This window comes from Bufo gargarizans, chromosome 8 (genome assembly GCF_014858855.1).
Source record: "Bufo gargarizans isolate SCDJY-AF-19 chromosome 8, ASM1485885v1, whole genome shotgun sequence".
NCBI classification, from domain to species: Eukaryota; Metazoa; Chordata; class Amphibia; order Anura; family Bufonidae; genus Bufo; species Bufo gargarizans.
The window spans coordinates 176751389-176763864 of record NC_058087.1 but is presented as its reverse complement, the minus strand read 5'-3'; the positions used below and the strand labels follow the sequence as shown (position 1 = coordinate 176763864).

The window sequence follows — 12476 nt, the reverse complement described above, 5'->3', positions numbered from 1 at the left end:
GCTTTCTTTTATGTATCGGCAATGCTCCCAACAGATTGAAGGGAGCCAAAAGAGCGCCCATTTGGCTTCCATCAGAGTAGCATACACGTCGTATAATTATTATTATTTTTTTTCCGCTGTATGTATGAAATAGTGCAGTCCAGTAACAAAACAAAACTTTATTTTTTAAGAATGGGAGCCTATGAATGACAGATGCCACATCCTTGCCTATACAGTAACATCTGCTGGATGTATACATCAGGAAATCACAGTACAAAAGTACTAATGAGCTTCATGTTTTCATTTAGCCTGCTTCTATTTTTCGTTCTCTCGCCTCCTCTCCTGAATCTGAAAATATTATATTTCTCAATATGATGAGATAGTAACTGGACCACCTACTGGTAACAGGAAGACATTACACCCCAGGCATGACCAAAACTTTTTAGGATTGACTAATGACTTCTCAGTTGTATAATTCATTCCAGGCACAGATCGATGTAATATTCTTATCCACTGGTGGGAAAGCTGGGTAACAACCAACATGGATTCGGGTGCACCTTCCATGTGTGCCGTCATCCGGCGTTCCTACAGTCCTAGACAGCGTATGTGCCTGCTTTGAATAAATGCTAGCAAAGGATGGATCAATGAGTGATTTGACTGATTTGCCTGTAATAGCGCTACAGGAAATCATAGACATGACAGTATATACTGAGGATTAGGGGTATGGGAGCAAAGGCGGAGACTGTGCAGTCAAATCAATTCTGTTTGATATTTATTAAAATATACAATCATATCTCCATAGAATAAATATATATATATATATATATATAGATGAAGAAACGGACAGCACTCCAAGTAAAAATCAGTAATCTTTTATTCACCCATGTGGGTAGCAGCAACGTTTCGGCTCATGCAAGAGCCTTTTTCAAGCCTTTTTCAAGCCTTTTTCAAGCTCTTGCATGAGCCGAAACGTTGCTGCTACCCACATGGGTGAATAAAAGATTACTGATTTTTACTTGGAGTGCTGTCCGTTTCTTCATCTGCATCAAGACGGGGTAAGCCGCTACATCCCTGGACCTAGCACCCATTTTGCCTTTTTTCCAGTGCCGCCATCGATTTTCTTCTCTATATATATATATATATATATATATATATATATATATATATATATATATATATATATATATATATATATATATATATATATATATATATATTACACCACATATAGATGAATAGGAATATTTTTCTTTCACACCTGGGTAGAAGGGTAAAAGGTCATCTGTAACTGGCTGACCTGTTGGCATGTGCGCTTGGCAGCTGAAGGCATCTGTGTTGGTCCCATGTTCATGTGTGCCCGCATTGCTGAGAAAAATGATGTTTTATTATATGCAAATGAGCCTCTAGGAGCAACGGGGGCGTTGCCGTTACACCTAGAGGATCTGATCTCTCTGCAACTGCCGCACCCTCTGCACTTTGACAGGGCCAGACAGTGAAAACATCATCACACCTGGCCCTGTCAATCAAAGTGCAGAGGACGCGACAGTTGCAGTGATTGCAGAGCCTCTAGGTGTAATGGCAACACCCCCGTTGCTTCTATTGGCTCATTTGCATATATTACCAAGCTTCATTTTTCTCAGCAATGCGGGCACATATGAACATGGGACCAACACAGATGCCTTCAGCTGCCAAGCGCACATGTAACAGGTCAGCCGATGTCATAGGTACAAATCTGCTGACAGATGCCCTTTAAGAAAGCAGCGGCATGTGTCTTATTAGTCGTCGTCCTGCACCAGTACTGGAAACGTGTTTCCCCCCTCACACAGCTGGGTGTAGATCGCCCTGAGCGGCAGGCAGGAGGTTGGGGCGCTCTGACTCCAGGATTCTGCTTGGACGAGCAGCTCTTCACTGAACACCTGGGAGAGATATCACAGCGTTACACTAATGGATCATTTACGGGGTAGAGATAGCACTGCAGCAATTAAACGCAATTAATGTGAACAAAGTGCTGGAGGAGCGAGAATAAGGTAAATCAACAAATGAGAGAGAAAAAAAATAATGCAATCAAAGAGGCAAGAGAATAGCACAAAGAGGAAGAAGAGGGGGAGAGGAGCGGAGGAAAGAGACTGTAAGGTAAAGGAGGGAGAAGGAAGCAAGAGATGGGGAGAGCTACAAGTGAGGAAGAAAGTAAACAATTTACAGGGGATAAGGGGGGGGTGTATGAAATAGAGACCTAATGGGGGGCACGAGATATATAGAGGGGGGCCCAAGAGATTCCTAAGTTGGCGAGGAATGAGAGAAACCTAATGGGGGGGGGGGGCACAAGAGAGACCTAATGAGGGAAGGCATGAGAGGCCTAAGCGGGGGGCAGCGCGTGAGAGGCACAAACGGGGGGCGGCGCGTGAGACACCTTAGGGGGGAGGGATGCACAAGAGAATTAAAGGGGGGCGCATGTACTAGAGATAAACATTTCAGCATTACAGTTTTCATACATTCGCTGCCTGCACCAATAATGGGGCCTTTTTATTTAATATCTATATGGTGCAGGTGGTACGTACAGAGCAAATACTGAAAACAGGCATACAATGAAGGGCCAGGAGGACAGCAAAAGATGAGTGGTCGAGAACATTGGACCACGGAGGTAATAAATGCCACAAATTACCTTCTGCAAATGAATCTTCTGCTGCAGCTCCAGCACTCTCAGCCTGCTGCGGGTCAGCTCGCCAAGTTCACGTGGATGGCTGTATGTCAGGACAGGGGGAGGCCTGCTGTACGTAGAGGGGCAGCCTACCGACTCTGGGCAAGTGGAATCGATAGAAAGATTCTCTGCCCAATTCTTATATTCATCAGCCACTATCCAGGGGAGAAAAAAGCCATAAATAAGAGGAACTGGAAGAGAATCGATGCAAATTATAAAAGATAATTCATGTACAGATATTTAATGAAGGCCAGAACCTGTGCATGACCCTTAAATTAAGAATGATAAAATTCCAGTAATCAGTTTTTTAAAGCTTCAGAATTTCCTGAATTTTGCTAATTGGCCATATCCTATGAATACCCAAACAGCGCTAAATAAACATTGCTTCTAAAATATGCTGCAGGCCCCTAACTTTGATCAGTTTTCAATTGTATTCAGGTCTATGGACAATTTTAAAGGGGTTGTCTAGGATATATATGGATGCCCATCTTCAGGATAGGCCAGTATCTGATCTGTAGGGGTCCGACTCTCAGCACTCCTGACGATCAGCTGTTTGAGGATGCTATGGTGCTCTGGTGAGCGCTGCAGCTTTCCAAACACAGCGCCGTCCACTGCATAGTGGCAGTGCTTAGTATTGCAGCTCAGGGCCCTTTCGCTTGAATGGGACTGAGCTGTGCCTAAGCCATGTGAAAGTGACATCACAGGCCTCTTCAAACTGCTGATCGGTGGGTGTCGGTGACTTCTCAAACAGCTGATCAGCGAGGGGCCCTGGAGTCAGACTCCCACCGATCAGATATTGATGACCTATCCTGAGGATAGGCCATCAATATTAAAATCCTGGACAACCTCTTTAAAGGGGTTAATCCATGTTCACAATTTCAATGGCCTATCAGATCAGTGGGGTCAGACTCTCAACATCCTGCCAATCAGCTCTTTGAAGAGACCGCTGAGGCCTTTTCAAAGATTCTGATCAGCGGGGGTGCTGATAGTCTGACCTCACCCATCTGATATTGATAGCCTATCCTAATGATAGGATATCAATGTTGTGAAACTAGAAATCCCCTTTAATGCAGGTATTAAAAAAAAAAAAAAAAAAAAAGGTCTCCTGAAGGGGCCCAACTGGGTCTCAATGCCCTTTTGCATAGGCTGAAGATCAGGTCACATTACTATATGTACTGCAAACAATCCCTCCCTTAGGCCTCATGCACTCAACCGTATCAGTTTTTGCAGTTCGCAAATTGCAGACAAGAATATAGGACATGTTCTATATTTTTTTCTTTTTTGATGGGCCTTGGAACAGACATAAGGCATGCCGTGTGCTGTCCGCACACAAAATGAATGGGTCAGCATCCAATCCGCAAAAAAATGTGGATCAGATGCGGACCAAGCTACTATTAAAGGGTTTATCCAACCCCTCAAATGCTTCCCCATATGCCCGGGCCCCTGACAGACATTATACTTACCTGGCTCCCCGGCACCAGCGTAGCTTCCAACACCCTCTGTCGCGCGGAGTAATAAATACAAGGTGTGGAGGGGGGGTTTGGGAGGCGCGTTCCGCCAGCCAATAGCAGGGCGCGACGGGAACGAGCCTCCCTAGTGTCACCCGCGATGCTAGGGAGGCTCGTTCCCATCACCGCCTGCTATTGGCTGCCCCCCACGCGATGATAAGATGCAGCAGCTGCCGTGTGGGTGTGGGTGCGGGTGCCTAGGCGCCAGGTAAGTATAACCTCTGTCAGGGGCCCGGGACTATGGGGAGGCATTTTAAAGGTTAGATAACCCCTTTAATAAAAAGAATCATGACTCGGGAACAGAACCTCAAAATTAAAAGAAAAACTGTGTTTTAATCAGGAGAACCACAGCTACGTGTCTATGCGGACAGTTTAATAGGGAGGTTGCCGGTGACATATTCCCTTTAAGGCTACGACTAGTAATGAACGTTTCTTAGCGTCCGTAGTTCCAGGCCGTCATTAAAGGTTAATGGTTTGATTGAAATCCTGAGAAGTGCAGCAGCCGATTAGGGACGTCCATTCCTTTGTGCCATAAAAGGAGGTTATGAAGAGCAGATACGGACTGGTAGAACTATTATTTTTTTTCCTCCTGCTTTCCTGGAACGATATTACAATTGTGGCCGGTCTGAAGGCTATACTTTATGTTCTGTGCAGCCATAATTATATCCCACCAGCTGCGGAGCTGTAATAGCATCATTTACCGGAGAAGATGTAGAATTTGGGAAGGGATAAAGAAAATGGTTCTTATTAATATGAATGAATTCTGTAATTTAGCTGCCAGTAATGTATTCTATACAATGAGAACCAGAAGATTACACGGAACCTGGAGGCCTTCAGCAAGGAGGCGGCGTCTTCCTGACGTGTATGCTTACCTTAGTCTTAAAGGGGCTTATCAATAGGGAGAACTGACGCCAATCCCCTAGGTGAGGTGACCACCGTTTTCAGGTGAAGATTACATGGAGAGGTAGCCTTTTGCATGTGCATAGGTCTCTCCATTCAACTGGGAGGGCCTAAAAACCATTGTTGGCGGCAGTACATCCCCCCACGTAAACTGGAGAATGTGCTGCGGTCCATATGCAAACTGTATGAATTTGTATTATTTACTTGGGAATGCATTTTAATGACAATCAATCCATGAGGGTCACACTGTGGGCGTCTGGCAGCTTGGACTAGATCGGTGTTGACTGTATTATGCCAGTAACAGCACATACGATGGTGAGAAATCAATGCTGCATGTCCTTAAAAACCTGGGCAGCTCTGCGTGAATGGGATTTCTATAAGGGAGGCCAAAATGTGACCAAGAAGTCAAATGTATATCCAAGTAACAGTGAGTGTCATAGATTTATACAGAATGCCTTCATCAACAGTGTAACTATAGGAGGTGAATAAGCTGCGGAGATCTTTAGAGCCCAGATGCCCAAAAGCTCCTCGGTCACCACAGGGGAAGTGAAGTATGGGGACCCTGGGACAGGTTTACACCTAGGCCCAGAAGCTTTAGGCTACACCTGTGGCATTCATGCTAAGGGGAAGTCCACACGGAACAATAGTGGAGGAGATCATACAAATTTCATCCACATACTGCAGGCTTTCCTAGCATGGAAATGTACAAGCGGTGCAGATTTTAAAGCCTGACGATTTACTGGAATATTGCAGATTTAAACACTTTCAATGTAGCAAGGCTGAAATCCGCAGGGAATCTGTAGGAAACGTTCAGTGCGGATTTGCAGTGAGATCCGCAGAGGAAACAGGTTTAGGCTAAATGCACACGATCAGGATCGCGTGCGGATAATCTGCACAGTCTCATTTACACGATGCTGATTTTTCTGTGCAGATTTTGACCTGCGGTGCAGATTTTAAAGTCCGCAGCATGTCGATTTATTTTATTTTTTCTGACCAAATCTGCATGCGGAAAATCCGCACCAATTGATGCAGATTGTCCGCACAGATTTCTCTATGAATACATGCAGATTTCAGTGTGGATTTTCTGCACATAAATCCTGAATGTGTGCATGTACCCTTAGAATTAAAGGGTTTTTCCAGGATATTCCTCTGGATAGGTCATCAGTATCTGATCGGATGGGGTCTGACACCCGGGACCCCCGCCGATCAGCTGTTTGAGAAGGCACCGGCACTTGCAGTAGTACCGCCGCCTTTTCTCTGCAAACCAACCACAGCACCGTCCATTGTATCGCAGCTCAGACCCATTCACTTCAATGAGACTGAGCTGCTCCTATGGCAAGAATGACACGGTCATCAGTCACATGGTCATTTAAGTGACCGAGTCTAAGCATTGATACCAAGGACGGCCATTATACAAAAGCTGGAGAAGGCCGCGGTGCCATTGTCTGCGCTGGTACCTTCTCAAACAGCTCCTGGGTGTCGGATATTGATGACCTATCCAGAATATAGGTCATCAGTAAAACAACTCCCAGATAACCCCTTTAATTATTCTGTAATATTCTGTACAAATATAGTCCCATCCTTACTAATTCTATAAAACACAACCCCAACAATAGCAATCAGGGTTCCTATTTCCATAAAGCAGGAGCCACCTAGCCCACATTACAGTACGTGTCTCTGGCCCACATTACAGTACGTGTCTCTGGCCCACATTACAGTACGTGTCTCTGGCCCACATTACAGTACGTGTCTGAGACACTTGCCTGTAAGCAAGGCTCCCCCCGGCTTGCTCCGCTGTATCATTTTGATGGGCACATACAGACGTATTGTTCTGATTTTAATTATTAATTGTCATGTGGTTGAGTTTAATTAATCTTCCAGAAGTAACATGTTGGTTATGAGGATATCAGGAGTAGTCACATTGCATTTGAGAGGTTCTGCAAAATATTCTATTGTAATTCAGCACTCCATTTGCCGGATAAACTGGGATTTATGAGGCAGATGGAGACTTGTTTTAATTCAAATGATGGATAGTGACTTCAAAGCCTGATGACGAGGGCACAACACACGACGATGTCTGGCCTGATAATTCTGCAGTCACTTACCCAGCTGGAGATTCTGCAGCTCCAGTTGGTATTTGGCCCTTTCTTCTTGTAAAGCTTCCAAAAGCAGCAGAGACTGGTAATTCTGCCAGCGCCCGGGACCTTTAGAGACCAGAGAAATGTCAGTCTTTCAGAAGACTTACAAATGTCAGTATAATTAGCAGGCTTTGTTTCCTGATCGGTGGAGAAAAGTGTCTATTCTTCTTGCACGACATGAAGCTTCAGGTGGAATGCCAAGTCTCTTGATATTAAGCCAAACAGATGTGGGCATAGGGGTAAAGACATATTCCCGATATTCCCAATCAGATGAATGGCCTGGTATCTTAAAGGAAAGTTATACACTGACCACTAGTGCAGGGTCGGAAGGGGTGGTCTAAAGTTTATATATCAGGGAATTAAAACATTCATTCACTGTCTATGGGACTCGGCTCCACCGGCTCACACAGATGAATGAAGCGGTGGTTACACATATGCACCACCGCTCTGTTCATTCAGGGACTTGGGGACTACTGGAGTTCCTGGGGATAGGCCATCAATATCAGATTAATGGGGATCAGACTCCCAACACCCCACCGGTCAGTTGTTTGAGGGTCTGCGGCACACGTGCAAGAGCTGCGGTCTCATTATTGTTTACTTCTGTCTGTCTTTGGGCATACCATCTACTTCAGGAATCAGCAACCTCTGGCACTCCAGCTGCTGTAAAACTACAACTCCCAGCATGCACATTTACTCGACTTGTTCTTGTCACTCCCATAGAAGTGAAAGGAGGATTCTGGGAGCTGTCGTTTCTGAACAGCTGGAGTGCCGGAGGTTGCTGATCCCTGATCTACATGCAGGCTTTTGCAGCTTCACTTGAATAAGACAAAGCTGCAATATCCTGCACCAGTGCTACTAAAATCGAGAGCGTGCCAGTAAAAAGACCCCATGTTAAATAAAGAAAAGGCTGCAGCGCTTGCTTGAGCATCACATCCCCTTCAAAGACGAGATCAGGAGTAGGGAACAGTTGGACCCAGTGACCCGATATTGATGTCTTATACAGAGGATGGATTATTAATATCGTAAAGTCAGAAAACCCCCTTTAAAGGGCATCTGTCAGCAGTTTTGTACCTATGACACTGGCTGACCTGTTACATGTGCGCTTGGCAGCTGAAGGCATCCGTTTTGGTCCCATGTTCATATGTGCCCGCATTGCTGAGATTTATTTAGTTTTATTATATGCAAATTAGCCTCTAAGAGCAACGGGGGCGTTGCTGTTACTCCTAGAGGCTCTGCTCTCTCTGCACCCCATCCACTTTGATTGACAGGAACAGGCAGTGTAAACGTGATCATGCCCAGCCTTCTAAAGTCCATCAAAGTGCAGAGGACGCAGCAGTTGCAGAGAGAGCAGAGCCTCTAGGAGTAACAGCAACGCCCCTGTTGCTCCTAGAGGCTCATTTGCATATATTAAAACTTTATTTTTCTTAGTAATGCGGGCACATATGAACATGGAACCAACACAGATGCCTTCAGCTGCCAGTTTTGTAGGTACAAATCTGCTGACATACGCAGCATCACTTCTGGCGATCTGATAGGAGACATCTTTTAATTACACTATACCCCAGTCGCTGAATCAATCGATTCCAATGAGATAACTAACGCAAGTATTTTCCCACTACAATCAATCAATTTGCTGAAAACAAAGCTTCAGCATCACAGTATGAACGGACAGGATTTGACGTTGCGTACACATGAGAAATTAATGGGCCCCGTCTGCGCTAAACCGTTTAATAGGAACTAAAGCGCAGGTTAATTAACATGACCAGAAATCATCAGGAGCAACAATTCACTAGAAGCATTGCAGATCGACACATATTTATAGTGTGCGGATAATAGAATTCACGTCCTTTATTAAAATGACTCACTTTCTATACCCCACCAGCGGACTCCAGCTGTCCGTAACATTACATTAAGTAGTGCATTATTCTACGTCTATAGTACTTGCATCTTCACGTCAGGAATTAACAGGCAAAGTTATATATTTTTTACACTCTGCCATAACAACATGAACACCCCGCAGGGTCACATGAATGACCACTGATGAAGGAACCCCGCGTTTCTCTCCGACAGCTGCCGAAAAGGGTTAAATTCTACCCTGCAATCAAGCCTTCATGACTGATGGCACCTCGGCAGGCTGCGAAAAAGAAGTGAGTCATGTAACACCACCTCCTAAAATGGACCTGGTACGTGCGGCACAGACTAAAAAGCTGATGGGAACCCATAATAAAAAAAGCAGGGGCTGAGCGGTCACGGTGACTCTGAGAACAGAGAAATACACAGCCAGGAAAAAAACAAAGAGGATATATATATATATATATATATATATATATATATATAATGAGCGTTCAATTCTGTTACAGAATAATCAGGTCTGTGGTTTTTTTGCAGAGCCTCCAGCAAGGAGATGTTTAATATGAGCACATGTTCAATTATTAAAAGGTGAAAAAGGCGGCCGTCCGCAAAACTGAACGCTCATTAGGGTGCATTCATAAGACCTATTTTTGGGTCTGCGTCCGTTTTTGCAGAATGGGTGCGGATCCATTCATTTCAATGGGGCTGCAAAATATGCGGACTACAGGACTGTGTGCTGACCGCATATGTAGTTCCGATCCGGGCCCCGCAAAAAAAAAAAAAAAAAAAAAGACAGAGCATGTCCTATTCTTGTCCGCAATCGCGGATAAGAATAGGCATTTCTGTGATAGGGCCGGCTACATTCACGAGGCCGGTATCAGTGTTTTGCAGACCGCAAAACATATACGGTCGTGTGAATGTAGCCTTAGAGTGTAATTGACTGAGACATCCTGCCAATACTTATAGATCGTCTCTTGCCTGTGAAGCGTTTGCAGATTAAAGGTTGTGTTGTGGAGAGCATCATAATTGCTGTTCGGAAAGCCTCATCACTCTCACATCCTCACCTGATCCTTGCCAGTTCTTGGCAGAGTCTACATTTTGCTGCCAGCTTCTGACCTCTCTCTGCAAGCGCCTGGTCTCTTCCTCAATCTCAGAAAGGCTTAGCTTGGGAGTTTCGGGAGCAAACTGATTGGTAATTAAGGAACACAACATGAAATCTTAATATTGCCAGACTGTACAACTGAGAGCTGTGCGGAGGCTTTAGAAGTAATAAAGGGGGAGAGAAGATGAGCTATTAAGGCAATAGCGGCCGCAAATGAAAAAATATATAATTACAATGGAATAGGTCATTTAAAGGGAACCCGTCACAGTTAAAGGGCATCTGTCAGCAGATTCGTACCTATGACACCGGCTGACCTGTTACATGTGCACTTGGCAGCTGAAGGCATCTGTGTTGGTTCCATGTACATATGTGCCCGCATTACTGAGAAACATGAAGTTATAATATATGCACATGAGTCTCTAGGAGCAATGGGGGCGTTGCTGTTACACCTAGAGGCTCTGCTCTCTCTGCAACGACAGCGCCCTCTCCAGTTTGACAGGACCAGGCAGTGAAAACATTTAAATTCCTAGCCCTTTTAAATTAAACTGCAGAGAGAGCAGAGCCTCTAGGTGTAATGGCAACATCCCCATTGCTCCTAGAGGCTCATTTGCATATAATAAACATAATTTTTCTCAGCAATGCGGGCACATATGAACACGGGACCAACACAGATGCCTTCAGCTGCCAAGCGCACATGTAACAGGTCAGCCGGTTTCATAGGTACAAATCTGCGGACAAATGTCAGTGCTCTACATGAGGCTTGCTGTACCAAGTGGCTGCTGATTAAGTGGAGTTTAAGGGTACTTTGACACTTGCGGCAGGACAGATCCGACAGGCTGTTCGCCATGTCGTATCCGTCCTGCGGCTATTTCGCCGTGCCGCCGCTCTGTCCCCATTGACTATAATGGGGACAGGGGAGGAGCTCCGGCGCAGCACGGCGAAAGTCGCCGGACTAAAAAGTCAGACATGCAGTACTTTTTAGTCCGGCGGCTTTCGCCGTGCTGCGCCAGAGCTCCGCCCCCGTCCCCATTATAGTCAATGGGGACAGAGCGGCGGTCCGGTGAAATAGCCGCAGGACGGATCCGACATGGTGAACAGCCTGTTTGATCCGTCCTGCCACAAGTGTGAAAGTACCCTAAAGAACAGGACTTCTGGTGCGGAGTGCGATTTCGTGGGAGTGGTTGCAGGGGAGTGGCAACTAGGTGCTATAAATTAAACCACTGAACTCTCCTAGAGTTTGCTCTACATTAGGCTTGCTGTACCACGTGGCTGCTGATTAAGGGCTCTTTCACACCTGCGTTCTTTTCTTCCGGCATAGAGTTCCGTCGTCGGGGCTCTATGCCGGAAGAATCCTGATCAGTTTTATCCTAATGCATTCTGAATAGAGTGAAATCGGAACTGAACTTTTTTGGCCGGAGAAAATACCGCAGCATCCTGCGCTTTTTGCTCCGGCTAAAAATCCTGAAGACTTGCCGCAATCCTAAAGACTCTTTCACACTTGCGTTGTCCGGATCCGGCGTGTACTCCACTTGCCGGAATTACACGCCGGATCCGGAAAAACGCAAGTGAACTGAAAGCATTTGAAGACGGATCCGTCTTCAAAATGCTTTCAGTGTTACTATGGCAGCCAGGACGCTATTAAAGTCCTGGTTGCCATAGTAGTAGTGGGGAGCGGGGGAGCGGCATACTTACAGTCCGTGCGGCTCCCGGGGCGCTCCAGAATGACGTCAGAGCGCCCCAGGCGCATGGATGACGTGCCATGCGATCACGTCATCCATGCGCGTGGGGCGCCCTGACGTCACTCTGAAGCGCCCCGGGAGCCGCACGGACGGTAAGTATACTGCTCCCCCGCTACACTTTACCATGGCCGCCAGGACTTTAGCGTCCCGGCAGCCATAGTAACCACTCTAAAAAAGCTAAACGTCGGATCTGGCAATGCGCAGAAACGACGTTTAGCTTAAGGCCGGATCCGGATTAATGCCTTTCAATGGGCATTAATTCCGGATCCGGCCTTGCGGCAAGTCTTCAGGATTTTTGGCCGGAGCAAAAAGCGCAGCATGCTGCAGTATTTTCTCCGGCCAAAAAACGTTCCGGTCCTGAACTGAAGACATCCTGATGCATCCTGAACGGATTTCTCTCCATTCAGAATGCATTAGGATAAAACTGATCAGGATTCTTCCGGCATAGAGCCCCGACGACGGAACTCTATGCCGGAAGAAAAGAACGCAGGTGTGAAAGAGCCCTAAAACTAACTCATATTTACTGTTCATCCCCATTTACCATTTAAACATGTGCTCCAT

At 45.8% G+C, this 12476-nt stretch overlaps 1 protein-coding gene across 2 annotated transcripts in view; it reads right to left on the bottom strand.

Annotated features, from left to right (window-relative positions):
• Positions 1-1630: 1630 nt before the first annotated feature.
• Positions 1631-12476, bottom strand: part of TEDC2 (tubulin epsilon and delta complex 2) — a 36148-nt gene continuing 25302 nt past the window's right edge. For both annotated transcript variants that reach the window (XM_044303967.1, XM_044303968.1), the window contains exons 8-11: positions 10139-10259; positions 7191-7289; positions 2642-2832; positions 1631-1895 (exon numbers count right to left, since the gene is read on the bottom strand). In XM_044303967.1, coding sequence (XP_044159902.1) covers positions 1755-1895; positions 2642-2832; positions 7191-7289; positions 10139-10259 — 552 coding nt within the window. In that variant the 3' untranslated portion in view covers positions 1631-1754. The remainder of the gene's footprint in view (positions 1896-2641; positions 2833-7190; positions 7290-10138; positions 10260-12476) is intronic.